This window comes from Carassius gibelio, chromosome A12 (genome assembly GCF_023724105.1).
Source record: "Carassius gibelio isolate Cgi1373 ecotype wild population from Czech Republic chromosome A12, carGib1.2-hapl.c, whole genome shotgun sequence".
Lineage (NCBI taxonomy): Eukaryota > Metazoa > Chordata > Actinopteri > Cypriniformes > Cyprinidae > Carassius > Carassius gibelio.
The window spans coordinates 14,380,145-14,403,691 of record NC_068382.1 but is presented as its reverse complement, the minus strand read 5'-3'; the positions used below and the strand labels follow the sequence as shown (position 1 = coordinate 14,403,691).

Sequence of the window (23,547 nt, the reverse complement as noted above, 5' to 3'; positions counted from 1 at the left end):
GATGTGCTGGTGCAGTGAATGTGGTTCAGCTCAGCCCATAATTGGAGGCTGGACTGAACTTTGGGTGTTCCAAAAGAGTCATGTCCGATTTGCAAAAGTTGTTAAGGCAAATGTTTTTTCTTTTCTTTTGGCCTGGTTTAAGCAATGATAAAAACTGGACAGCTGTGTGTTGTGTCTGTGTGAATGCTTGTTGCGCTATCCAGCCTTCTGTTGCGCCCTCATTGCATCTTTAACTTGTTTTCACGGACAAATGTGTTGCCTCCACCTGAAAAACCACAAGCACAACTGTCATTTAAAATGATATATTGGCTATTGTGACAGTAGATGTCTTAAATCAATATTTTATACCATTGTAAATTGGTTTCGATAGACCGTATATCAGGGAACGATATCTGCACTGCAGTCTAATTTATGAAGGGGTGTAAAACTCAAGTCTGCCTCTTGCTATTATTGCAATCGTATTTCAGAGTCAGAAGCTCTTTTACACTCAACAGCTTAGAACTGTAATGATTTCCTCCACTCTCTCACCCTTTCCCGCTTTGCATGCTGTGCCCTCTCAGACTTATGTTCGGTCTGTAACTGCAGCTCGATGTTCTTAATGGTGTAGCACTCATTCCCCCAAGCTCTAGCAGAGGAAATTAAGCATTGAGAATAAAGTATTTTACACTGGAAAATACATTAAACATTGTCTCTTCACCCTCTAGACTCTCCAAATTCTGCATAGAGAATTGACATGTACGCTCAGGATCTCACAGCTTTCATTCGGATGTGCCTCGTTGTGTCTGATGCTCAGAAATCTCTTTCCATCCAGTCTCTCTTTCCCTCCAGCACACCGCCACAGCTTTGCAGATTGTTTGTTGAAACCATAAATCCTTGCAGACAGCTTTAGCCAGATTTTTCTATTAAAGAACTCCTTTCATAGTCAGAAATACCTCTGCCAGACAAATTACAAAATACGAACTGTAATTATCAGCCATTTCCATCTGAGAGGATTCCAGCTGGTGCGAGTTGCCAGATCCTGGTATGTTTGGTGCAGCTTACACTGTATTTTTTTGTGGACTGTGAGTCTTCGCTTGTCATGTGTGAAAGGCTGCTGATGTTGCTTCTGTTTTCCCTCCTGTCCTGTTTATATGTTCAAAACAAACCAGCATGCGTTCAAATGTACTTATATGAGCAAAATATGAAGGAGAGATGAAGAAAAAGCTTGATTTAGCCTTGACCTGTAGAAATATTCCATACATTTCATTTTAGTCATGGTCTGTGTGTAGCAGGTTGAAGCTGCTTGTGGATATGGCAAGCAGATGACGTCCTTATACACACTCAGGCTATTCAGTCTTCCTCCAGTCTCTCTTTCTCTCTCTTTTTCTCTCTCTCTGATATGGCTACTGTAGCATGTGTCTGAAGTTTGGAGTGTTTTATGTCTTGAAACCGCATGACTCGACCCTCTGTTTCATCTGAGGTGAGGAATGCAGGGTATCTCAGGTGTGAGAGTAGAAAAAGGTTTGATAGATGTGTGTGGATTACATATAATCTCCCTGTTTTGTTTTTTCTTAGCATGTTTATTGAGGCATGAAAAAACAGGAGGGAGAGCCTGGAAAAGAATAAAAAAAAAGATTAAGCGAATAGACTTATAGAATAATTTAAACCCAAACTAACAATAAAAAAAAAACACTCAACAGAATTACTATTGCACTAATAAACTAATATAACAATAAAGACAGGGAAATAAATTGAATTCAAAATATTAAATATAATATAATAGTATACTATAATAGTATATAAATGATACTAGCATAACACTTTTTCAGACTGATTCAAACAGGTAACTTGTCTTTTACAAATTTTAAAGATTAGAGAAGTTTCTTTTGACACTTTGGACACTTTTTAATTCAATTTTTTTTTTTTCTTTTTTCAGGATTGTATGTTTTTGATCCACTAAAAATCACCAGTTCATTCAAAGTAATTTGTCATGAATCTGACAAATAAACAGTGTTAATAGGCCATTTAGAATCAGATGAGAAATGTAGCTTTATTGCCAGGTTTGTTTACACATACACAAGGAATTTGTTTTAGTGACAGAAGCTCCACAGTGCAACAGAATGACAGTGACAAGACAGGACGCAGATTATAAAAAGAATAATATTCAAATATACAAAACAGACAATATACAAAATAGCAAAACCACAATATATAATCTAGACAATTATGTATGTACAGGTATGATATGTGCAAATTTGAAATGTAAATAAGTATGCATGTTAAATAATGTATAATGTTGTTGCGTGTTCCACATTTACTGTTAAATGTTCATGAGATGAATTGCCTTAGGAAAGAAAGAAACTGTCTGGCCATTCTGGTACGCAGTGCTCTGTAGTGTCGACCAGATGGCAACAGTTCAAAGAGGGAGTGTGCTGAGTGTGAGGGGTCCAGAGGGATTTTGCCAGCCATTTTGCTCACTCTGGATGAGTATTGTTCTTGAAGTGTAGGGAGGGTTGTTACCAGTGGTCTTCTGAGGTCAGTCTTCTGGTAGCTGAGCTGAACCAGACAGTTAGTGCAGAGAACAGATTCAATGATGGCGGAATAGAACTGTTTCAGCAGCTCCTATGGCAGGTTGAACTTCCTCAGCTGGTGAAAGGAAATACAACCTCTGCTGGGCCTTTTTAACAATGGACTCAATGTGATTGTCCTACTACACATGCTGAGAGATTGTGGTGCCCAGGAACCTGATTGACTCCACGGTTGTTACAGTGCTGTCCATGATGGCGAATTGGGGGAGAGCAAGGGGTTTCTCCTGAAGTCCACGATCATCTCCACGGTTTTGAGTGTGTTCCAAGCTTCAACAAGCTCCAGGTTGTTAAGACTGCACCAGGCAGCCAGCTCTTTAATCTCCTGTCTGTAAGCAGACTCGTTACAGTCCTGAATGAGGCCGATAAGTGTGGTGTTGTCTGCAAACTTCAGGAGCTTGACAGAGGGGTCTTTAGAGGTGCAGTCATTGGTGTAGAGGAAGAAGAGCAGTGGGGTGAGGACTCAACCCTGGGGGGCGCCAGTGCTGATTGTATGGGTGCTGGATGAGAATTTTCCCAGCTTTACTAGCTGCTGCTGCCTGCCTGTCAGGAATCTGTTGATCTACAGACAGACAGAGGTGTACTCAAGAGAGCTGAGTTAATTTGAGTAGAAGGATGTTTGGGATGATGGTGTTAAAAGCCGAGCTGAAGTCCACAAACAGGATCCTCACATACGATCCTGGTCTGTTTAGATGTTGCAGGATGTAGTGCAGTCCTGTAGGCAAACTGCAGGGGGTCCAGTGATGTCTTTCAGATAAGCCAAAACCAGTTTTTCAAATAATTTCGTAGCCACAGACAGGTCTATAGTAATTAATTGGGGGATGATGGTGGATTGTTTGAAGCATGAGGGGACTTCGCACAGGACCTGGTGCCTTTTTAGTAGATCAATGAATGGAGATGGAAACTGGTATATGTAGTAAAGAGGTAAAGAAAACTGAGGTTTGGAGGATGAGAACAAGGTGAGATGGGTGGATGGGGGGTTTTACTGAGATTTAAACCCACTCCTCAGGAATTGGCAGCTTACCGCTGCTGCACTTAACACCACAACACTTACATGCGTGACATGGCATGTGTGTGTACATGTGTGAGAACTTATGTACATGTGCTTGTGCTGAAAGAGAAGCCTGGGAAAACATGTTTTCACTCTACCTTCCCCGGAGGTCAAGATCCTCCCGCTGTTGCGGTGTATAAGACAGAAGAAAGTCTTAGTGGCTCTCATTCATTTTCCAAACATAAGGCAAGTTATCATGTTACTGAGGTTTGGGAGTATTTAACAAGTGGGCTATTATAGTCTGTTCAGGAACCAGCTGGGAGAGTTGAGAGAGGCAGGGGTAGACAGAGAGCAATGCTTATCTGAGGCTCCGCTCCAGGCCCTAGGAGCCCCTGTTTGGCCACGACTGAATAACACTCTATGAGCTCTGGCAAACGGAGGCTGACCCTGTCGCAGGCATCCTCTGACTGCTCACAAAAGCAGCTTGTCTGATCGTGCTGGCATGTTGCTGCAGCCTCGTGTTTGCATCCGTTCACCTCTTCGAGGTGCTTTGGGATCTATTTTAAAAAATGGCAAATCCAGCTGAATTTGATAACGGATTCATTCATGAGCTGGAGATAGACTGCTAAAATCATGTGAAAAACTTGAAAGCAGTTTTAACAAATAAAGACTCTAGAAGAGGAGATTTGCTATTGAAGCTGTTGATTTCTCAATTTTTGTGCATGTCAGTTCAGTTCAGGAATCCGGTGGAGCTTAGAGCGAGAACATTAGTCTTTCCATCTGTTTATTCTTATTATTTAACTTTTAGCAGGGAATTTGGGGAATGTCTTGCCTCTCTGTACCTTGGCTTAATGATGTCTACAAACTTGGTGCATGTGTGTATAACATGAAAAGAGTTCAAACTTCGCCTTACAGTAACACACTTTATACTGACAGTTATATTTTAGCCATGTATAGATCTCAAATCCGCAAGCACTGACACAGTTATAAACACAATTTTTTTAAGGTTGTACATTATATTGGTACAATACATTACCAGCCAATATTAGAGAGATGATTTTTTACATTTCAGTCAGTATTGGGTTATTATCATATAATGCTCTCCCAATGAAAATTCTGTCATTATTTACTCACCCCCATGTCATTCCAAACCCACAAGACTTCACTGATCTTCAGAAAACAAAGGAATATATTTTTCTCATCACTTTTGTCCATCTATTAAAAGTCTGTGAAACCAAAATGTTCACACTTTTAAAAGTACAAAAATACATTATTAGACATAATCTAAATAAATCAAGCAGTTTAATCCGAAACACATTCACCTTGTATGACTAACCGATTTAATTTAGTATTCACATAAACATTTATCACATATAGAGCATATCAAATATGGTAAACATTGGAACAGAATTTTGAGTTGACTCTATAATGTAGTTATACATTTGAGTATTATTGTGACAACATACTCCTATCCTGCCTTTAAGCATTCGGAGTAAAAAAGATCCATGGTTCTTGAGAGTTTTACCATGACCTGCATGATAAAGTAAAACTTTTAGCTTAAATGTACTGGCATAAACTGGATGAAGCACAATGAATGAACTCTTAATGGTACTGCAGTGAGACACACACACTGTCCAAACAGATTTCGACTGCCCATTGTGTCGTCTGCTCATTGTGTGTTCGCCAGCGGTTTATTTTGATTTAAGAACACAGCTCACCACTAATCTTTCTGTATTTCTGTCTATCTGTCTTTCTCTCCCTCCTTCAACAGAAAGACTGTATTATACTATGATGTATAACTTAACCAAAGTGTGGCATTGGCACAAACTCCACCCCTTAGGTTCACTTTGTGTGACACTATAATGAGTAACTCTCATTGTACAAAGTTTTTAATATATAGTCAGAATGTTTCAGAAAGTGGTCTTTTTTAGAGCCAGAGAGCCTGTTGTTGAGAGAATGGATCAAAAGAAGCGGGTTACACAAAGCTGAAGTGGAGGGATCTGATATGACCTTTGATCTGATGGAGAGCGCTGCCAAATTGTGGTTTAGTACATGGCCAAATGTTCAGGGCTCTACAGCAGTCAGTGCTTTATGGACAAGAGGAGAATTTAGAAACAATAACTCAATCTGTTTATTACAATAACAAACATAATTCCGCTAATATACCTACTCACACACACAAACTTTATTCCATATTCTCATGTTCTACCTCTTATCTTGCTCTCTCAATGCAACTAAACACACTGATATGTGAGTTAATGTGTCGGCTCAGTGCTGCTGCCATCCAGTAGGCATTGGGCCTTGGCAGCCCCAGGAGCTGTAAACTCCTCTGGCAAAGATCTGCAGTGTGCAAACAGTTGCATTTATAGCTTAATAACCGATTAGATGTCTCCTTCAAGCCCCAGGAAAGAACTGCTGTAAGAGCCCTTCGTGAATGACTGTTATTGTAGCTGTGTGTTTATTGTTCTACCTTATGAAAGGCGAATGTTGGCCAGCGATATCATTTCATGTTGTGATGGCTGTTTCTGACATGTTCCTCCCCTTTGCAGCTCCTGCTCATCATGGTCGGATCCACAGATGAGATTCTACAGGAGGCGGCAGCCAGCTGTGTGGCCAACATCCGATGCTTGGCGCTGGCCAATGACAAAGCTAAAAATGGTTAAAAGTGACCACATCTTCCTTTCAGTCTCACCCGCAGTGGGCAACAGATGAGATACTTTACCCACTCAATGAGTATAAGTGGATCAGCTGTAATGACTGATGTGTGTTTATTTAATAAAAGGAAGCATTTAGCCAAAGCTAAACTTGTCATTAATTAATTTGTTGGCGTCTACAGTCCTGGCTTATGCTTGTCTCAGTTTTTTCCCTCAATTTGCAGCATCTAATTTAGCAATAACAATAAATGCTTTCTTCTCCTGTGTGTGTACATGCCAAATGTTCCACAGTTTGCATTATCTGAAGTTGTTTAGAGCATGAATACAATACATTCATGAATGCAACAGGTACTTTCGTCCATCTGGTGATGTGACTTTTGTTTAAAAGGTTCATGCAACCCTGTAATTAAAGACTGCTTACTGATTAAAGCAGAAGCACTCGCCATTAATGTGACAATATTGCTCATTAATTCAGTCAACGGTAATGTGAATGCTTAGAGAACTTGGGACAATGCAGTAGCAGGTCTCTTCTGCACTACGAAGAAATATGATGTTTCCTTTGAACAGCTCCCTGTTAAGATGGGAGTATTTTTCGTTATTATTTGTTATTGAAAAAATATGGTGATGGCTCCTCTAATTTTTCTCATTAATTTTGCCTGTTAAAAGTAAGAGTGTGTATAAGGAAAATTAGACCACCTCAACAATACAGCAGCAGCGTGCCTTTTGCTCAGACAGCCCCATAAAATGCAATCGTTAAAAATCATAATATTTTATATTATCGGCATCAATCCAATGTCCAGTATTTCCACTACCAGATACAATAAATGCAAAGCAATAAAATAAGCAAAAATACAATTACGCAAACTTGTGGAACAAACAGTAAAAATTTGTCATTATAGTGACTCAAATGTCAATGCTGCACTGTAAAATGTGAAAATATGCAGTTATTATCTTAAGGAGATTATTAATTTGATTAAATCCCCTAATATTTTAATTATTAGAGAACTATAGAGGAGAGCGACTGGTGCGCGAACTGTCAAACACAGAGAAATTATTTAAATATGCGAAGTAGGAGACAAACGGAACTGAATACTTGAATGTTGAATCAATATCGCACTTGACTACAGCTGATTTCCTGTGGCTCCACATTTGTCATACTTGATTCTCCTGTGTTGAGTCTATCATGTATGGCTAAGTGCAGTTTACTTCAACAGACTATAAACCAAGAGACTCTAAATCAGAATCATTGTCTAAGGAGTATGCGACTCTGATCAGCAAAAATAAATAAGGCCTTTCTAAAGCCAAGCAGTGCAGATGTTACAACCACTACCCTTCTTTTTTACTTCCCCTCTTCATCCATCTTTGTCTCTCTCTCTCTGAGGTTGATGACTAGTAGGACATGCCTAACTAACATCATTAAACAAATGTTGCATGTTTGACTGAAGGACAGGAATTTATGGGATGGTGAGTTGAGGACAGAAGACATGTTTAAGTCATTGGGATGAGAGTTAGTGCTCTAGTGTCTGTATTCCTGCCCTGTCAGCTCAAAAGTGCAGACCGTTCTCAACCGCACCACCTCAGCTTGTTTAAACCTCAGTTCTTATCCAGCCAGACTTTTGTTTTTTAAAATGATGATAGCTACCTGAGATCTTAAATGAGAGCCACAATGGATCTCAAAGCTTTTGAAAGCACTTTAAAAGAATGCTGTTGTTTCTTCACTTAAGCAAACGTCTTGTGGATCTGTTTGATTTTTCAAAGCTCATGAGGGGTGTTGTCACCACACACACACACACACACACACACTTTCAGCTGAGCTCTTAATACCTGGAAGTAAGTGGGGAGGGAAATACGCTGAGAAATGTTGCGATCATGCTTCACCTAAACCTCCATCATGCCCTCACCGAGAAATCTGACCTCATCACAACAACCATGAACCGTTTCCTTATTAGATTTTGATTGAATTACATTGAATGCGGATCATAATTCAGTGTGTTTACTTAAGGTCGTGGTGGAATGGAGAGATGTAATGCAAGTGCGTGGACTTGCTGTTTTTGTGAAAATGAAACGCGTCTGTTTGAAATGGAAGGTTCCCGCAGCTCCCTAGGCAGTGGGTTAGAATATTGCATAAAGAAACTAATGACTGGTAAAATTTTCTTCCAAATATCAGAAGTGGCTTTGCCTTCCTTTAAGAGGGAAAGAGGGGTATGCTTTAATATAAAGTGAAATCAGAAGCAGAGCATCAGGCCGTTAGAATACTCGGGAAGTGCATGCTTACTTGATGCACAGACCAAAGTTCTCCAATCTCAATTCACTAGTTTGTTTTTTTATATATATATTTTTTACACATACTAGTTTGCTTAGTACTTCACTAGGTTTCTGTTCTTTTGTGGTCACAAACCCTCAATATGTAATACGCTCTCAAAAGTTAAATATGTCTTGTAATGCCTTTGCATAACTAGATGGTTTTGGTTTGCTCACTCACTTTTTTTTTTAATGGTTTAACAGCCTCAAATGAATTCTGACGTTCCCATCCATAAAGTGTAAATAACTAGCTGGCCTAACAATAAATAAACAAAGAAATGAGTGTGCAAATACCACAGTGTCTGAGTCGGCCTTCAGACCTGTCCCCTGTAAAGAGCTCAGTGACTTATTAAAGACTGCATTGGTGCTGACACGCTATGACTAGATTTACAGTAATATACTTTATGGAGAACACAGATTGACTGTAAAAAGGAAAACTCACCTGTAGTATGCTGTCAACCAGCAGCATAAGAACTTTATTATTATTCAAGCATTTTAATGAACTTTAACAATTAGAACTACAGTAAAAAGTGTGAGACTTATTTTTGTTGTGTTATCTGAGCTCATTTGCATATTGTCAATTGCTTGTCTTGTCTTGCTAATGCCAGGAGACTGTTGGGATCATGAATATCACTCACAACTGTATTTGCTCAAACTGAATGAGTCAGTTACTCCCTCATAAAGACAGTGTCTGCATCTGAATGAATGAATGATTCTGATAAGACAATATGATAGCAACCTGCCTATATACTAGGCATACCTTACCTACCTCCCACACACACATCAAACAGTCATACTGTATATAAGGACTAGAGAAGCACAGACGTTTGCCTTCCTTGGTTCTTAACCTGCCTGGGAGGCTTTTGGCTTTGGACCAAGAATGATATTATCCTTAACTTTTCATCAGGATGTGTTCATCAGGCTCTCAGCACCCATCATGGGTGAGAGAAAGAGAGAAGAGGTTGAGGCCGAGACGGAAAATACAGACAGAGGGAGTACAGCATCAGGCCAACTGCTGATGATTATCAGATTGTTATTTCTTTTCTTTTTTCTGCTCATATAGTGTGTTCGAGACTGTGTAATGGGAGCTTTTTGCTTTGGATTTTTACACAGCAGGAGAAGGTGGTGGTAACTGATCGGACCAGATATATCAAACTGCTGCCAATCATCCTTGTGTGCCACAATCTTTTATGGTTTGTATGTATTTGATATATTGCTGCTAGTTGCTTATAATGCTATCTGTAAATCACATAATGGCAGCATGTCTAAATGTGCTCCATGTAATGTTATGTTGAAGTTCCTTTGTTCTCCTGAAATCTAAAATAAACCCTGCGCTGTCAGCATGCACAAAAGATTCTTAATAAGAGGTCACGAATGGTCCAACCTCAATACACCGACCGCACGAATAAGCAGCCACTTCAAAAAAGGAACCGTATTACCTCTGAAAACAATGCAAACTGAAAAGATAACAGCGTGCCAAAGCACCGAGCCAGGCGACCCAGTAGATTACTAAACAAAACACGACAGGCATACTTCACAGGCACTGATGTATTTTAGGAAACCGTCTTTAAAAGAAAAATGCTGCTTGAGATACAAAGGCGAGGTGGAAAAAAAATTAACCAGCAGCTCACCACACAATTATTCTTCAAGACATTGTGTTTGCCAGCTTGAAAGACACTAGTGCCATTCAGACTGGACACCGTAATGGCCTTAAGTATGTGTGGAAAAGCTGCTGAGAGTATATATATTGTGGCTGGTGCTTTAAAGGTAATTTGACAAACACTGATTGAATCACTTTTAACAATCTCTAATGGGTGTAATTGTTCTACAGTTTAGATTTTCCACAAGGCCCAATGATTTTAACAAATCTTGTTGGTGGCTTTTTTTAAGTGGCCCCAACAGCACAACCTTCAGTGGCTGCTCAACTCCTATTTAAGGCTCATGGCTGGTGTGAAAATGCTGGTTTAAATGAGGGAAAGACTGTATTAATGATACCACAAAAGTGATCTGAGATTTTAATGAGAGGACATGTTGACACCGAGGTAATGTCAGGAAATTACAACCACGGCAAAAGAAGTACCTGCGTTTAATTTAGAGCATTTCCATTACTCTTCGGTTCGCCATGTTGGAAAATGTGAGAAAACATGGTTGGATTTCGTCTAGCCCTAACACATCCTGAAAGCTCCAGCGGTGTGGTATTACGTTGAATCAAACATCTTGGTTTGCCATCATACATGCGTCTATGCTGCAAGTGTGGTTTGGGTTTGTTCTTCATAAACACTTAATTGTTGTTTTATGCAGATGCTGTTGCGGCAGCTCTGCGAATAAAACACAAATATGTTGCTCCAGCAGAAAAGGAAATAAAATAGTAATGAAGAACACTTGGGTTCATTGCTCACAGGTTTAGTGAAAGTTTTTCCTGTCAGATTTTCTCTTTGCAAGCCAACCTGCCACATTAACTTTAAAATAAAGGTCCCAAAAGAGGGTTTTGCATCGATTCCAGAATAGAGCAAGTTTGGCTTCTGCAAAGAACTGTACAATGAACCGTTCTTAAAAGCACCATTTAGTGTGAACAACGTTTCAATCCAGAACTTATTTTCTATAAATAGAATGTTTTGTGCAAAGGAAAGATTCCATGGATGTTAAAGGATGGGTGTTCAAAGATTCATTAATGCTAATAAAGTACCTTCATTTTTAAGAGTGTGCTGTCAGAGTATAGCTACTGTAGTTAGAGATACCATCAGAAAGTCTTTTCCAAGGACAAACACACAAGCTCTTCGGTTCTCTCCCGAGTTTTTCCTTGCCCACTGATGACCCACGGAGCTCCCTTGCGACAACTTGGTACAAATAAACCTGACTAGATCTTAAACAAGGCACTTGGTCTGGCCGACAGCCAAAGCACCAGGGCAGTTTACTGCAAGTGCATTTAAGGGTCATTACACTTTCAGCAATGCATCACATTGCACATTATCTCTCCCTCTGACCACAGCACAGCAGTGGGCATCCCATAAAATGAAGTAGCCTACATTCAAGTGATGTGACTACCTGGTCAGTGGCATGTGGTTACCATATGCCACATGTGGTAAGCTCCTGAAGGACAAGAAACGGTAAGAGAATATACATAATTCCAGTGGTCTTTTTTTATGGCATTGTGCTTTTGAACAAATCTTCTCCCACGTCTAAATCTAAATGGCTTATTTCCCCACTTGACTGCAGTTTATCCATTCATTTGTCTCACGTCAAAATAGTTCACATCAGACTGCTTCTGATCAACTGCGTCCAGTGGCAAGAATTCTGGCTGTTTTGAGTAACTCTGTACGCCTCTCGCGCAGTCGGGTGATGGACGCGTTCCAGACGTGCACCCACACAAGGGAATAAATGCACTGTTGCACTGGATGTGTCCGGTAGCCTCCCCCTGCAGGCCGACGGAACCGGCATAAAACAATCACTGTATGTTCGCCGTCTGAGCCGCTTAGCCGGGAAACACGAGACGAGTCGTGTATTCATGTTCCCGGGCGCGTCTGAATAAAGCGGAGAGGCGAAAGCGGCTCGTGTGGTTTGCGCACAGGATCTTAGAGCGGAGAACATGTGAGAGGGAATGGGAAACTGGAAACTGGATTACACTTTACAGAAAGACGCAAAAGGGGTTACGTTCAGGTGCGTTCATTCAGCCTACATTTTACAACTGTTTTCAGTTATGACTTTTTAATATTTTCCTTCAGTTAGTCGTGTCGCGTCACATTCATTGAACTATATGACAGGGATGTCATGCAGTTTTTGGTTAATTTTCTTTTTTCCCCCTTATAAATCTTTATTTCTTTCTCCATAAGAATGTAGGCAATAAAATACTAGGTTACGTTAAACTCGATAACTAGCCTATACGGTTATTAAAAGTGTCGCCTAAAATGAAATAAAGGATAACAGTTTTTTTCTACAAGTAAAATCTGTACACACTTTATTTGTGTACTACTGTCCGGGGTTATAGACCTCCCTCAAAGACGCATCATTCATTCTGAATACTGGATGTTTTTCAAGTTTGCATGAATAACCTGTAGAAGTTTCAAACAAACCAGAGATCATCAGTTCCGTCAAATATTCCTGTCTGACTCACGCGCTTAATGAGTTCTCAGGGTTTTGTTTTGACGGAAATGAACGAATTTTTACACTGACATTAAAACAGTCTTTACCTACTGAAAATGAAGGTTTTGTGAAATGTATGCCTATCATCTGTTTCTGTTTCACAGGATTTCGACAAAGCGCAGAGGCTCGGTCCAGTAGGACATCCCCACGGCGGTCAAAGCGCTTTACGCGGACACGGGGAAATAAGGACTAATATACCAAAGATGAACACAATTGTGTTTAATAAGTTAAGCAGCCAGGTTTTATTCGAGGAGAATGCGAATGAAGTGGAAAGAAGCAGTCGAAATTATTTAGAGGTGATAGATGGACAGCATCCGGACCCAGTCATCAAAGACAGCTCCGCGATCCGACACAGGAGACCAGGGTATGTCCGACACTTCAGGGGCTTTTGTAAAATGTACTGCAGGTTCATGGACATGTTTCTTACGTAAATTTGTATTTATTTTTATGTATTTATTTTTAATGCAAAAATAAAGCAGCTGCACTGTAAAATATGTTCAACATATTTCGAGTGAAATATTTGTTTCCATCAATGTAACTCTATTTTCTTAATCCGTAATCTCAATCGAAATGTCCTAAAAATAGAACGTAGCCTATATATCACTGCAGGTTGTCACATTTTGAAGTTTTAAAGGTTGCATTTTTTTTCACAGTTGATGACAACCGCTTAGCAAATCATTTATTTTTCATGACGGAATAATTATTCTGCTTAGATACATTGCAGAACAAAAACCGAATCCGCTTATAATGACAGCCTGTTTAAATCACCTGTGTTCATTTTAACGCTGTAAATGCTTTCACCTTATTTAAGATAAACATCAAGTTGTTCAGTTTCAGAGCCAACGCTGAAAAGCAGTGGCACGTCCAACTGTTTGACTTTTCATAGTCTTTGTGTTTTCTTTCAATAGATTTGCGCTCAGTTGTGGTTAGAGAGCATATGGTTTGAATTTACAGCCTGTTCGCCTTCTTATCTGGGAGACGTTGGGGTTTCAAAAAGAGAATTGCAGGAAATTAATATTCACATTTCAATTAAGTCGCTGTCGATGGTGCTGAATTAGCGGTGGCATGTCGTTCGGGTGCACGAGGTCATTCGTGTTCGGTAGCAAAGTTAAAACACGTCCAGGTCTGTTTCGAACAAATAAACATTTCCTTCAAGTGTATGTGTGGTCCAGTCAATCACGAATATTTTTATAGTGAGGGCGCAAGAAGAAACCATGTCATCCCTTGTTCGCGCTCCGAACCCAGCGCGTTCAGTCTCCCCGCCCCAAGCTGTTTACCCCAACCTGTTTTTTATTTGCAGACAACACAGAGCTTCATTATACGACTGCGATACACAGCAACGCCGAGCCTAAAAGTGATGTCTTGTGAAAAACCTGTGCAAACATCCTCCGCTGCGGGTGCGTCTGGCTCGCGCTTACTGAAGGTCCGTTTGCGCGTGTAAGCGGAGCCATTAGGATAACACTACAGCCTCGCAGCTCGCCTCAAGGGGAATATCACTGCTAATGAAATTTATTAATATAAATTCAGAGGTGTGTGTCGCCGACATCGAGAACAGGGAGGGGGAAAAAAACTTATTTAGGTTGTTAATACAGTTCTGGGTTACAAGGACAATATTTGCTGAACATGAACCTTGGAGCGTTGGGGAAAATATGTTAAATGTGCAGTCAGGTTTTTGGAAGATAACAGCGCCATACTGACATCTACAGGATTAAATAACCAGCTTCTGTCCTCTTTTGAAAATAAAGGTTCTAATTAGAAGAAAGGTTGACTTGGGGGATGATGCTAATGCTATAAAGGAGAATTTTTTTTAATACTTTAGTTCTTTGGAGAACCACCTGCTGAAACCCATACGCTGATCTGAAGAACCTAACTATATTTAAACAGAGGTCTTGATAAAACAGGAACCATTGAATAACCTAAGTGTGATAGCCTACTTAATATGAATTGAGAATACACATTTCTACACAATTTGTTGTGCAAACCATCTTTCCTCTCTGTACCTATAAAGTCTAGATATTTTTCTTTTTCAATCTTTTCAGTGGACATAGCATATAGCACGTGTGTCATTGTGCAGATGTTGGATCGCATGCAATTATTTCAGTCTTGCAACTGGACTGTGAACTTTTGAATGAAAAAACCCTCACCGGGAGAGTTAATAATAGCATGATGCTGGTTTTCTCATGTAAGAATATTTAACCCTTATATCTTAAAGTTAAACATAACACTTTTACATGTTTTTTTCTAAATGACACTTCTATTTTCAGTTTCAGTTTTCAATGTGTAAAAGTTGTAAACATTTACCTCAAGGTCACTGGTCTGCTCATTGCATGTCACTTTCAGATAAAAGTGTTGTTTTATATTGACGATGATAATAATACTACTAATTTAACAATTTTAATTTATTCAGTAAATTTTTCTGTTACTAATTTACATTGCTATTTACTGTAGATTATTTGGTAACACTTTAGAATAATGGTCCATCAGTTATGTTCAATAATTCAATAATTCAATAATTACCACATGAACAAACAATGAACAATACGTTTATTACTGTATTTATTCATCTTTGTTACTGTTAGTTAATGAAAATACAGTTATTCATTGTTAGTTCGTGCTAATTCACAGTGCATTAACTATAATGTTAACAAGCACAACTTTTGATTAGAATAATGCATTAGTAAATGATGAAATTGACATCAACTAAGATTAAGAAATGCTGTAGAAGGATTGTTCTTGCTTAGATCATGTTAACTAAAGTAGTTAACTAACATTAACTAATGCACCATTATTCTAAAGTGTTACTGATTATTTTCCTGACATTTCCTAGCAGTGAAACAGAAGGCAACAAGTACCCCTAAAATAATTAAAAATACTTTTCTCTCTGTGGAAAATATGTAATAATTCAGTCCTATGGAATTTCTCAACATGAATGCCCATTCATAAGTCTTGTATCATGAGATTTATGTGGCTTGTGTCGGCTTGTTTTTCTCCACAGGTCTCGTCAGAACCCAGGGAAGATACGGCATAAACGGCAAGCTCTGCAAGACATGGCCCGGCCTTTGAAACAGTGGCTCTACAAACACCGGGACAATCCGTACCCCACTAAAACAGAGAAAATCCTTCTCGCTCTTGGCTCACAAATGACACTTGTGCAGGTACAGTAAGTTCATTTTCCACAACTTTTCCATTCACGTGTTACCAAGAGCTCCTAGTTCTTCACAGAAGGGTTATTAAAATGACAGTTTTCTTTAACACAGATGAAAATGCATGTGTTCATTCCAAACACAAGTTGCGACCAACTCACATTTATTCTAGTGAACGTTTTCTTTTTTTAATGTTTAGCCAGTATATCTAAAAATGCAGAGACATTCTAGCCTGTGTTTAACTTTTCACATATGTGCTTTCCAGTCCGTGCTGAGCGTTGGTTTGTGTGTACACATCTGTCTCAGTCTGTGTCTCTGTATATAAATGAAGCATAAACATGTTCTCTAAATTTGTTAAGAATTGGCCCAGCCTGAAGATGCTATTCTGGATGACCCTACACATTTAATCTGGATCTAATATTCATGAAAAGGACCCATTTGTGAGCAGAGTGCACTGCAATATGGGGAAAAAAGACTTATAAACATGAAACCTATGCTCAATTTCAGTGAATAAATCATTTTAGGTGACTGAACAAATCTTGAACATCCCCAAACCTGTACCTGAGATAGATAGGATTTTTCTCATTGCTGGAGTACTTTGCTACCACGTGCTATTCTACTCAATGCATCCTTCTCAAACTGGCCTCCGTTGACCTGTTTAAAGTGAAAAATATGGCTTTTGCTCTTTGATAACTTTATATAAAGCAGAGTTCAGGAAACTCAGGGCTAGAATAACATTTTTAATATGCACAATGCCTGACATATGTGGCTTGAAGTGTATCAGGCACAAAAAAGTTTTCCTAGTATAACATCTAATGGTCTCTGGTCTCTGTGAAATGGAGAAGGCTGGGATATATATTGTTTTTATTGCAAAAAGACAGACATCAGGCAGAGGAAAAGAAATATTATTAGGTGCGAGTGGCAGAGGCCAGAATAAGCACCCAGGTCATCGTCGTCTCAGTTGAAGAAGACTTAATGTAATGTTACGTTCACACAGTGTTCCTGGGATATCTGCGTGTGGCATTAATAGTTTTCATAGTGTTCTGATAAATAAAGCAGTCTATGGGTCTGTTAGTCCAAAAACACATCTAGGAATGGAAGCCAATAGGAGAGGAAAAACTGAATCAATAAAAGGTACAGGTTAAACCGATCTTTTGTGTCTTTTTTAAGCTAATTCCTTGGTCAGATTCCAACCATTCCAACACACTCCCTCTTTTCTCAGGTGTCTAACTGGTTTGCAAATGCTCGACGACGGCTGAAGAACACAGTTAGGCAGCCTGATTTGAGTTGGGCCCTTAGGATCAAACTCTACAACAAATACGTCCAGGGCAATGCGGAAAGACTGAGCGTCAGCAGCCATGACTCCTGCTCTGATGGTACGACACTCTCTCATGCTCGCACACACAATCACACATGTAAAAACAACTGAGCCTAATTATATATACAGTCCTTATGGAGACTTACCGAAAACACATTCACAGAAGTGCAGAGGCTGAATGTGACACTGGAACCAAGGATATTTAATCAGAGATGTATAAAGTACTAGAGAACCATACTTGAGTAAAAGTACAAGTGCTCTATCAAAAAAGTGACTTGAGTAGAAGTAGAAGTGCTCTTTAAGCACCACACTTAAGTAGAAGTACTAAAGTATTCAACATTTTTTGTACTTAAGTATTGCAAGTAGTCTATTTTAAAATTTACTACTCAAGTACTGAAAGTAAAAGTAGAAGTATTGTGTTATGTAGCTATTAAAGAAAGTAGTCAAAAGTTTGAACATATTGTTTTTACTATTTTAAATGATTAACCTAAAGGACAATCACAATTCCTTTGACTGTAACTTCTTGTAAACAAAAAACGGTTACTAGGGTTAGTTAGCCCAATTTGCAAAATGATGTCATTAATAACTTACCCTCATGTTGTTTCAAACCCATAAGACATCAGAGGGTCATTTAGAATTTTTTGAAGCATTGAAAATACATTTTGGTCCAAAAATAGCAAAAACTAGACTTTATTCAGCATTGTCTTCTCTTCCATGTCTGTTGTAAGACAGTTAAAAACAAAGCAGTTTGTGATATCTGGTTCGCGAACGAATCATTCGATGTAACCGGATCTTTTTTAAACAGTCCACCAAATCGAACTGAATCGTTTTAAACAGTTCTCGTCTCTAATACGCATTAATCCACAGATGAATTAAGCTGTTAACTTGTTTAATGTGTCTGACACTCCCTCTGAGTTAAAACAAACCAATATCCCGGAGTAATTCATTGACTCAAACAGTACACTGACTGAACTGATGTGAAGAGAGAACTGAAGATGAACACCGAGCCGAGCCAGATAATGACTCGTTCACGAGTCAAGAACCGTTTCTGTCCGATTCGTGAACCGAGGAGCTGATGATACTGCGCATGTGTAATTTAGCGTGAAGTAAACCGACACACAGAGCGTCTGGAACCGAACTGATTCTTTTGGTGATTGATTCTGAACTGATTCTGTGTTAATGTTATGAGCCCATGTGCAGTCAACGCCAATGACGCCATTGCATCGAGCGCAAAAGAATCGGTGAACTGTTTTCTTCAACTGGTTTATTGAATCGAACTGTCAGAAAGAACTAACGTTACTGGTCATCCGAAAACCGATGCAACCTGTTCTTGACTCGTGAACGAGTCATTATCTGGCTCGGCTCGGTGTTCATTTCTCTCTTCACAGCAGTTCAGTCAGCACGCGCAGTCTTCTTAATCGCTTGATTCGCTCAATGATGTGCCAGCTTCATCAAACCTGCCATCTACAGTTCTGGCAGTGGTTTGTAATGGAATGATTCGTAACATTATTATAATTGTAACGAGTAACGATGCAGCACATAAAAAAAATATCGGAGTAAAAGTATTAAACTCAGCGAAAATATGTACCGAAGTAAAAGTGGAAGTAGGAGAAAAAAATAATACTCTAGTAAAGTACAGATACCGCCTTTTAGTACTTAAGTACAGTAGTGAAGTAGTTCTACTTCGTTACTATACATCTCTGTATTTAATATTGAATAGTGTTGGGGCCCAAATATAAAGTTTAACAATCTGTCATTGAAAAAACTCATATTGATGAACTACTAATGAGAAACTTGGAGGGAACGTGTCACCTCCAGTGTTTGTGATGAGTATAAGTGAGAGTGATTTCACCAAGTAAGAACAACATTCCAATCAACCAATCAGGAATAAGGGATAACTTTTCAGGGAATATCTGTTTTAGGCTTACGATCAGGGTTAGGTGCTTCTACGCCCTTGTTAATCAGCTATCATTCTCACTGATTTTAGGAATAAATTATGGGTAGGTTTATGTTTAGGTGTAGGGATTGGGTTTAGTCTATATTTTTGGACAGTAATGTTGATCCAGGATCAACAAAAGAAGTCTTACTTGGTAAAATCACAACAACCGGTGATTATAGTCCTAGATGAGACGCAAACATTAGAGGGATAGTTCACCCAAAAATAAAAATCCGTTCATTTCATTCCAACCTGTTATGATTTTGTTCCTTCTATCAAACACCAAAGAGGAAATCTTAGAAATGTCTCTAAAAATGTTTGTTTGTTTTTTGTCTATACAATAAAATGCAGTGGGGTCTAATGTTGGTTTGGACTCCACTTTCTTTTATTGGATGGACAAAAACAGTTGCAACATTCTTCAAAATATCTCATTTTGTGTTCATCAGAAGAAAGTGGGTGAAAGTGGGTTAATCACCATTGAGGGTGATTCAATTATGAAATGATTTACATTTTTTGGGATGAACTATTTCACCAATATAAAGTTTAACAGTTGGTCGTTGAAAAAAAAAAAACGCTTGTGGATCAAGCACTGAACAAATTTGGGGCAAAGATTGTCATGCCCAATGTTTGTTGTTGTTATGGTCCAGAATGAAACACACACACACACACACACACACCTAAACCTAAAGGAATAGTTCACCCAAAAATTAGAAACCTGTCATGATTTACTTACCACTATGACTTTCTTTCATCTGTCAGAACACAAAAAAACATGTTGTGGGTTTTTTGGTCAATACAATAAAAATTAATGGGGTCAAATATTGTTCTGGACCCAACTGTCTTTCATTGCATGGACAAAAAACATTAAACAATTCTTCAAAGTATCTTCTTTCTCAAGTCAGTTTCTGATTCAGTAGCACTTGAGAGTTTCAGTTGATGATTATCTAGGTTTTACTAAAGACATACAGTACAAGACAAAAGGTGTCCTGCTGAAAACAAGGACAATCAAGAGATACTATTAATACCAGTAATGATACATTCTTTATTCTTTTTTTATTCTGCCTTTTCCTCACAAAAGGAAGGTGCATACTTTTAAGAAGGTGCATATGTAGTAAGACATGTACAACGTGTTGGACAAATATTGCAATAAACACTTTTCATCACTGTTTAAGTGTACATACACCGTGCAAGTAATATGGCTCTTTAAAATAAAAAAAGCTCAAACAAATTCATCTATCCTTGTGCTAAATTTATGTGGTATAAGGTGTTTTGGTATTTATAAGAAACTGGGGTTTTATTCAGCATGTAGCTGAAACAGACCAGACAAGACACTTAAATGCGAATGTTTTATTACAATGCAGGCAGTGCAACACTCATTCCAAACATTTTTATAGCATCGTATAGCAGCCGAGCCATAAATCAGGTTCGGATATGTTGAGTGCAGCACTAGTGTGTGCGTCCTCCTCTGTGTTTAAGTTAACTGGACAGACGCGTAGGCTTCCAGACAGTCATGCAGGCTGTGATTAACACGCCACAACGGGGCGTCAGGACTCAACCACAAACACTCACACACAATCCTGCGCTTACATGCACAAACACAAAAACATCCTAGGTAACTATCTGAAGTTCTCTCTTTGCCTTCTCTCTTTCTCTCTCTAATTCTCATGCTAAGGTGTTACAGCTGAAGGGATGTTGCTGGCTGTCTGATGGACTGCATGTTTGTTGGCCACATGGCTCAGCATAAGTATCCATACACATCCCTCTGTGCTTCACAGTGACCTCCAAACACACACACTGTATACAGTGCCTTGATTAGATGTCTTGGATGAGGACACAAACTCTGTGGTTAAAAGAGGAATGTCCAGTCTGAATGTCCTCTCAAATCTGTCTCATCCTACAAATACCTTCCTTCTTTTCTTACACTGAAAATGTCTCTACATTCTTGTATTAGCTCTTAATCAGAGCACACATAGAGAAAAGCATAGAACGATTATATTGTCATGGTTGAGTAGGTAATTCACATAAAACAAAATGCAATATTGTGTAATTTAAATGACAATTAAGCTCTTTCTATATAATAAATTATATATAAAGAAATGAGGGGAGAACTGTTTAGATGGAAAAAATTTTTTATTTCTTCTGATGTTGGGGTTGATTTTGTGACGTGTATTCTGTGAGATTCAACAAAATAAAAGAATAATATTAAAAAAAGTAGAACATCATATAATATCATACAAGACGTTTACTATGCATATGAAATGTCTAGCTGCTTAGAGGGAACATATTCTTGTACAGATGTTTCATCAGGTCTGTCGTTCCCGTGTCTGAGCTTCAGAAGATCCGAGCTTCAGACACACTCTTCACACATTTGAGTCAAGATAGAGCCTTGCAGTGAAATCCTAGCTCACTTAGGAGGCATTCACTCACGCAATCCTAACCCCGTATCCTAGGAAATATTGCATTTGTGTGAACTCCAGTGTTTACCTTTGTTTCCTACATTATGGAATGGTTGTCAAGGTAGTATACAATGCAGGTGCACTAAAACAATCTTTTTGTTTTTCTTGTTTAAATGTTGACTTTTAGTGAGCAATGTGTCTTTGCTACACTGAAAAAAAAGTGATTTGGGCCATTGACCTTCAGTAAATCCAAATAAACAAGGAATCCACACACCTAGTTAAAAATGAAATTGGTGATTCACAGGAACATGAGAATTTAAGTCAGTGATTAAACAGTATAGAGTTGACTTAAGACATACATGTGGGAATATGTGTGCTGAAGACCACAAGGACAAGTCAAGAGAAAAATAACAATGGTGCAACTGCAAATTTTAATTGTTCTAATTTTATTCTGCAACAAAAGTATTAACTTCCTTGGAATTATGACATTAGTTGCAAAGTCAACAGGGAGGAAATAGTTTGGACCATCCCTTCTGTTGTATTACAAACAACATTAATGCCCCTGATAGTTTTCTTTCAAAAATGAACAAAGTCTCACGAATCATCCAGTAATAAAACATGTTTATTTATGTTCTTTAATGAATCACTGATGGCACTACAGGTGGCTGAGCAAATAATAAGAATTTTACAGAATGATCAACTGAACACACTTTCTCTAAGGCTGTGATATAACATTGGAATGTCCGAAGGTTTTTTTTTTTTTTTTTTGGGAACATTTATACTTTTACTGGTTTTGTTACCAAAGAGCAGAATAAAATGAGACGATTAAGCACTTGAAGTTCTACAAAAGTTGCACTTGGGAGGCTTGTGTTTCAAGGACTGTAATCCAGTCGAGAGTTTTCAATGTGCTGGAGGCGTCATGAAGAGAAGGGTGATTAAATGAAAATGTGACCTTGTCTCTCCCTGCTGAGATGGTGTAAAGGGCAGGAGATGAAAATATTGACCTTTTGTAGTTCAGTTCCTTTTCTTTTGCATACGTCTTCTCAAATGAGTGTATTAATATATTTGTATGTATTCTGCATCTCATCCAGATGGTGACCCAGCAGCTCGGGCCCAGGTCGGGGAGTTCAGTAAGCCAATGTACCAGAGCGTCATCAAGAAGGAAGGTGGTGCTGTGGGTGCTGGTCTTCGAACCGCTGCAGACGCCTCATTGTCTGATGACTATGTGTCACCGCCCAAATACAAGAGCAGTCTGTTGCACCGTTACCTTAATGACTCACTCCGTCATGTGATGGTTGCCAACGGCGTAATGGATGCAAGGAGGAGGAACCACTCAGGCTCTTTCAGCTCTAATGAGTATGATGAAGACCTGCTGTCACCATCTTCTTCTGAAGCAGAGGCCAACTTTATCTACAGACATGGTGAGCTGCTGCCAGTCTTACATTCTTTCCTTGTTTGTGTGTGTCTCTCTCTCTCTCTCTTTGTGAGGAGGAAGGACATCTTGAAGCTGTTTCTTCAGCCCGGTATCAGCTGTGTTTTGGTCTTTGGCTTCTTGTTCTACAACAAGGAGAGTCACAGAGGGGTCATATGTTTTCTCAATTCTCTATTCTACACATACTCATAGTTGTATAAATCATTTTATTTTGACAAGACATTTGTAAACCTTTTTAATAGTATGAAAATACTAGTAAGTTAAAAATATTGCAGTTCAAAGAATGTGTGCTTTTTATATTAAGCTTTGTACATTTGATGAAACGTTTAAGGTCATGGAAGTTCAGATTTGAAGTTGCAATGAAACAGCACATTCTGTACTGTAAACATAATTTATCCTGGTTGAGGAAGTATTTCTTTAGTCAATCAGGCAATTATTTTATCTTTTCAATCTTCATTGTCTCATCTTGTTATGTTTTTCGATATTGCAACTTTTTCTCTCGACACTTTTGAGTTCATGTCCAACATCCACAACTAAGAAACAAGAAGTTTTTAATCAAAAGAGAGTTCATCAGGGAAAGAGATGTTTGTGTGTTATTGCAATTGTGGAAACGTGTGTTTTTGTGTGTGTGTGTGTGTGTGTGCATGCGTGCATGTATAACTTGAAGTGATC

At 38.8% G+C, this 23,547-nt stretch overlaps 4 protein-coding genes across 6 annotated transcripts in view; 2 read left to right on the top strand and 2 right to left on the bottom strand.

The window, feature by feature from the left end:
• LOC128025246 (outer dynein arm-docking complex subunit 2-like) overlaps nucleotides 1–6,419 on the top strand; it is a 50,154-nt gene extending 43,735 nt beyond the window's left edge. The window contains exon 21 of the mRNA XM_052611397.1: nucleotides 6,105–6,419. Within this exon, the coding sequence (XP_052467357.1) occupies nucleotides 6,105–6,218 (114 nt within the window). The 3' untranslated portion in view covers nucleotides 6,219–6,419. The remainder of the gene's footprint in view (nucleotides 1–6,104) is intronic.
• The window catches only part of LOC128025236 (actin filament-associated protein 1-like), a 319,996-nt gene that overhangs the window by 209,981 nt on the left and 86,468 nt on the right, over nucleotides 1–23,547 (bottom strand). The window lies entirely within an intron of this gene.
• Nucleotides 1–23,547, bottom strand: part of LOC128025244 (ras-related protein Rab-18-B) — a 285,505-nt gene that overhangs the window by 222,981 nt on the left and 38,977 nt on the right. The gene's annotated exons all lie outside the window — the stretch shown is intronic.
• LOC128025241 (homeobox protein Mohawk-like) overlaps nucleotides 12,003–23,547 on the top strand; it is a 28,548-nt gene continuing 17,003 nt past the window's right edge. The window contains exons 1-5 of the mRNA XM_052611390.1: nucleotides 12,003–12,167; nucleotides 12,755–13,014; nucleotides 15,646–15,805; nucleotides 17,016–17,169; nucleotides 22,535–22,864. Of these exons, the coding sequence (XP_052467350.1) occupies nucleotides 12,854–13,014; nucleotides 15,646–15,805; nucleotides 17,016–17,169; nucleotides 22,535–22,864 (805 nt within the window). The 5' untranslated portion in view covers nucleotides 12,003–12,167; nucleotides 12,755–12,853. The remainder of the gene's footprint in view (nucleotides 12,168–12,754; nucleotides 13,015–15,645; nucleotides 15,806–17,015; nucleotides 17,170–22,534; nucleotides 22,865–23,547) is intronic.